At 39.1% G+C, this 5,369-nt stretch overlaps 1 protein-coding gene across 3 annotated transcripts in view; it reads left to right on the top strand.

Annotated features, from left to right (window-relative positions):
* The window catches only part of ttc13 (tetratricopeptide repeat domain 13), a 13,376-nt gene extending 10,212 nt beyond the window's left edge, over window positions 1-3,164 (top strand). For all 3 annotated transcript variants that reach the window (XM_020615398.1, XM_020615397.1, XM_020615399.1), the window contains exons 18-23: window positions 1-20; window positions 315-450; window positions 1,412-1,491; window positions 2,179-2,257; window positions 2,812-2,891; window positions 2,985-3,164. The exon at window positions 1-20 is cut by the window's left edge. In XM_020615398.1, coding sequence (XP_020471054.1) covers window positions 1-20; window positions 315-450; window positions 1,412-1,491; window positions 2,179-2,257; window positions 2,812-2,891; window positions 2,985-3,099 — 510 coding nt within the window. In that variant the 3' untranslated portion in view covers window positions 3,100-3,164. The remainder of the gene's footprint in view (window positions 21-314; window positions 451-1,411; window positions 1,492-2,178; window positions 2,258-2,811; window positions 2,892-2,984) is intronic.
* Window positions 3,165-5,369: the final 2,205 nt, after the last annotated feature.

The following is a 5,369-nucleotide window of genomic DNA, read 5'->3' as shown; positions in this document are numbered from 1 at the left end:
GTCACCATCACAGGTGACAGGTGTGGTCTGCCGTTAGTCCTCTTTCTGCAGTAGAACTGATAGTTTTGTTTAACAGAGACAATATGAACTTGGGTTATTAAACTAGCAAAGTTGATAACTGATATTTTGTCAGTAAAATGTCGGAATAAAATCACACTTCCTCTGAGCTTAGTTAAATTAGAAATTTAGTATGTGGAGTGGTGGTATAAAGATTTAAAGGACACTGACATCTATAAATGTTGGCAGGTATGGACTTTATTTCTTTCATCTCATCATAAAATAATTCCCACTTTAAACTGTTTTCTACATTTTAGGGTGGGCAACATGTTGTTCTCAGTAGAGACCCAGACCACAGAGGAGCGGACGCAGCAGTACCAGTCAGAAATAGAGTCCATCTACAAAGACCTCACCACCAAAGGAAAGGCTTTAATGCTTTCCACTGAGCTGGGGGTAAGACTGATCTCTGCAGTTCACTGGAAGCTGTGGTGCTCCATTGATAGTAGAAAGCAGCAACATGTACAATGCAGTGATTTGGCAGATGAGACAAAACAATGTTGCAGACTTTTTACCCTTTTATTAATCCTGAGTAGGATGGTGTATTTGATAGTTGAGTCCCCGATCAGGCAGCGTACTGCCTTTTGTTGTTGTTGTTGAAGCCTACAATGAACAAGATCAGTTTGCTGCCACAGTTCTTTTCATTTGGGTAAACTGACCCTTTAAATTACCCAGTTCCCTGCTGGTAATTGCAGCAGGAGATATAAACAGAAAAATACAAAAAAACTGACCTGGGTTCAACAACCAACTGTTGAACACATGTTAAATATTTCATCTTTTTTCAGCTCGTCAGTCAGCGCAGCAGTCACGCAGCTTCCCCTCTGCACCTGACAACAATCAACATGTTTTGCAATCTTTTCATTCCCCACCCTTCCTCCCTGGCCCCCAGCGGGAATATGACAGATTTCAGTTTACTAGATAGCCAAACTCAGCAAATTTAGGAAATTCTCATGAGACTGTTACAATCATTTTAGAAATATATCACTTCACAGGGATTTAACAAATGTGTTTTCCTGCTGGTTTTGCACATTAATCGCTGTAGATTCTCTGAACTGCAATGAAAAACAGACTTTTAGACTTCAGAGAAATATGACAGAAGAACTCTGATGTAATGAAGAGCCAGTGTTCCAGCCAGCCTTGTGTTGGTTCTTGATTTATACTGATAACCCAACAGTGCCCCTGTTGCTGTGGCAGTAAGACAAGGCTTTTCATTGTGCAACATTATGAACATCCCTCTTCTTTCAGTTAGGTCTGCTGAAAACAGACAATGCACAGTGAAGACAGTTAATAGATAAAGGACTAGAAAGTCTCACGCCAGGCCAGTTTTTGATGGTTGTGATGATCTCTGTTCTCTCAGGATGCAGATGCTGCGTGCAACCTGATCCTCTCCTTGGTTTATTACTTCTGCAACCTCATGCCTCTCTCCAGAGGATCCAGGTAATTTCTACGCTGACACAGCCTCAAGGCATAATGTTAAATATTTCCACGGGTGAATAACTAATGAGAGTCAGAATCAGAATTGGCTTTATTGGCCAGGTGTGTTGAACACAAGGAATTTGACTCTGGTGCAGCAGCACTCAATGTGTATGTACATATCCCCATGCAAGGCAGCAACAAGGGCCAAGTAAACAATATACCAACATACGGCTGTGTAGTATAACAAAATAAACAATGCAAAGAGACAAAGGAATGTTCTTCCTGAAGTCCACTGTCATCTCCACTGCCAGTGGGTTTGTGTGAAGTGATGCGCTAGTACTTGTCATTTCAGTTTTTGTTTAGATTCTCAGGAACTCTTCCTGAAAAATCTTAACATTTAAAACCAGTAGACATCAAAACGCAGACAGAAAAAACTATGTGAAAATCATTACTGGAAAATACCATTTCAATTTAGCAGCATAATGAGAAATCCATATTTATGGTCTGTGATTCTCAGACTTTGTGGATTTCAGGTAATTCTAGTCAAATATGTTTCATACTTAATGTGAAAGCCTTTCCTCTACAGTGATGTCTGAAAAGTTCTTAAAAATGTCCTAGTTTGACTTAAAAATAAGAGAAGAGCAGTACAAGGTTGAGCTGTTGTTTTAATAGCAGTGTGTAATGTTTCTCTGATCTGCTTTCCCTCAGTGTGGTGGCCTACTCCGTCGTGATGGGGGCCCTGATGGCCACTGGGAAAGAGGTCATCGATCGGATCCCTAAAGGAAAGGTAACATTCCTTACAGATGTGCATGTCTTTACATAAAGGTTCTGGCACTTTTATGTGTTGGTCTCGTGCCTGAATGAGAGACATTTTATAAAAAACATTCTCAACTGAAATATTTCAAGGTGTGACTTCACCATTTGTCTGTAACATTTCCAACACGACACCAAATGCTAACAGATCCATATAAAGGCTGCAGGTGAACAGTGAGCTACATCCACTAATAAAGATCAGTGCTATAGATTTCTCGCAGAAGTATAATCTCCTTTGCTCAAGGAAAATAACATGAATACAAAACTGAGAATGAGATGATTCTTTTTGCTGCAAAATGCCTGACTGTGCCTGTAAAGCAATCCATTACACAAAAGGTTTGTTTGTGTGAGGCTACAGTACAAAGCAGGAGCAGGAACCCTGGATTTATTTATTCTAAAGGGAAGATGCCAAAAGCAGCAAAGAGAGATTTATAAAGTGTTTTTAAATGTAACTGTATGTGTGTACATTGCCTCAAAGGGAGTGAAATACATGTAGTTTGTCCTCTGAGCTGTTTGTTGTTGATTCAGCTGGTGGATTTTGAAGCCATGACCACACCCAGCCCGGACAACTTCAGTAAAACAGCAAGGAGCTGGATGAATCTCAAGAGGTGAGAATGTTCCTCTGCTGCTGTTTAGATCGTCGACTCAGATATTCCTCTGCTTCACAGAGACGCTTGTCTGTAACGTTTCTCTCGCCACAGTTTACCCAGCTGGTACCAGAGTCTTCCGTCTGTAGCAGAGACCTTCCCGTCCACCAGAACCATGATCGAGGTCCTCAATACAGACTCATCTTCACACTGTCCAAAGAAGTCTTAACTCGGCTTCTGCACAGGAGATGCGTCTGTCTAATAATGTCTTAATACTAAAGCTTCTGCACTGGGCAAAGCAAAGGGACTGTCTTCTTCTGCCACTCAAACAAAACTAAGCTCAGCTCTCTTGTCTTTAATGAAAGAAATGCTGCTTGACACATTTTGGAAGTAGGTAGTCTGTTTTCCTCCATCCTTAGTAGAAAGGAGAGGATATTAATGCAAATTCAGAAGTTTATGTTAGAGGCTTTTCCTCTACAAAGTCGTGACCATTGTTTGGTATCAGAGCTGCTCTGTTCTCTGTCACCCTCCCTTTAAATACTCACATCTTACGTTTGTAAAAGCTATTTTAAAGTGCTGTAAAAAAGTACTATGATTACTAATGCATCTAGAAAGGCATCTCTTTTTGAGTACCACAGCAACAAAGATGTTCCAAAGTTCATCAGTCTCAGTTTCTCTGATGACTAATTACCTTTATTATTGATTAATCTGCATACTTTTTCTTTATTGTCTATTTATTGTTTTTTTTTTTTTTTTTGACCAAACGTTCCCAAATATTCAGTTTGCACTGTTAAAGAAAAACAGTGAAATCCTCTCTAGGAGGCTGAAATCGGATCATTTTGGGCATTTTTTCACTAGTTTTGTTTGAAAAATGACAGAATCGTTTAAGCTGTATGCAGTGGTATTATTGATGCTGTTTGGGCACTCGTCAGTTTTTATTGATGCCAGTATTTTCCTCAGTGCCAATTGATCAACCAGTATGTGAACTGGGATCCAGTTCAAAATGAGGTTTTCAGGTGTTCCCTCTCCAGCTGCAACATCCTGGCTTTTATTTTCAAGCTTTTAATTATTTGAGACTAAAATAGAAATTTAAGTAACAGCACATTTTGCCAAAGTATAATGTCTATAAAGTTCAGTGTTGAATGAGTCAAGTAGCAAAGTATTGAAATATTGGTGGTTTGGAAACAAGAGTACCTTGAATTAGCTGCTATGCTGAAATGACAGAGAACATCGAGGCAGGACATTTCAATGAGTTTTGGATGCAGATGTGAGTCTCTCCTCCCTCCCATCGCCTCCTCTGCTCCACAGGCGTGAAAAACCCAAAGCACAAACTCCCATCTCATGCCCCGTCAGCATGTCACACTTCTTGCACAGCCCTGCCTAAATCTCTAGTTTTAGACAACCCAGAATGTTCAATTGCATGTTTGAATGATACTGTGTGGTACTGAAAAACATTTTTTATTTAACATTGAAAAGTGTAATTGGCACTTTAAAGTTTTCTTTTAACCACTGCTGTGCTCCCACGGTGTCCCACCTTTCAGCAGAGGACAATTCAGGTATTTTAAATATATAAGACAGAACCTTCAGGGCTAATGGGATTCTTGAAGTAGTAGGAAGTATCACATGTCTCCTTGGGTGTTGAACTCTGCTTTTTTTTTCATGTGACTAGTAATGGGTTGGTATAAAGATGAGTTGACTGCAGAACTAATATAAGAGCCACCTGATTTTTATTTTGTATTTATATTACAGCAAAACCTGAGGGTGGCATTGCCCCAGGTTTTTTTTTGGGTTTTTTTTTTTTTTTTTTTTTACATTGTCTCATCTGGGTCTGAAAAGATCAGTCAGTTACTCAGTTGATCGGCAGAAAATATTCATTGTGGGATCTTGTATGAGGAAAAGCACACCACCTAGCTTGCTGTCTTTGCACTCATTCCTTTATTTTATGTTCAACAGCATATGTCTCTCTCACATGTCTTTTCTGTGGATTTTATAGATTCAGATTTTCCTGTAAAAAAACAAACAAACAGTTGTTTATGACAACTCAGAGCAATAGTTTGGGACAAAAGAGCTCATATGTCTTAATCATAAGACATTGTCTGAATTTTATTTATTTGTTTAAGCAACAGTCTTGTCAAGATCTCTGGAGTAAATCTCAGAAAAAATTTTCACAAATTCATAAAATTGGCTGTAAATTTGAAAATGTCTGAGGCGGTATTACTTGTGTAGATTTCTGTTTGCTGTCTAAATTTTATTAGTTCAAAAGTCTGACTCTGACCAAATTTTGTCACTGCGTTCCTCCACAAAATCGATGACTGCTACAAATGATCCACCTGATCTTTTATGTTTTTCAGAATTGCAGGTAATATTGTTTTGATTGGGCGTAGTAGGGGTAATGATGTGATGTTTACAAACAGCAGCCTTATAAAACAAAATTAGTGTGTATGCTGCTGCTGCCTGTTTTTAATAACTCAGTGTGAGTTTAAGCACAAGGAGGGACAG

The sequence above is a fragment of the Monopterus albus genome, unplaced genomic scaffold (assembly GCF_001952655.1).
Source record: "Monopterus albus unplaced genomic scaffold, M_albus_1.0 scaffold164.1, whole genome shotgun sequence".
NCBI classification, from domain to species: Eukaryota; Metazoa; Chordata; class Actinopteri; order Synbranchiformes; family Synbranchidae; genus Monopterus; species Monopterus albus.
This window is presented reverse-complemented; position numbering and strand designations above follow the sequence as displayed.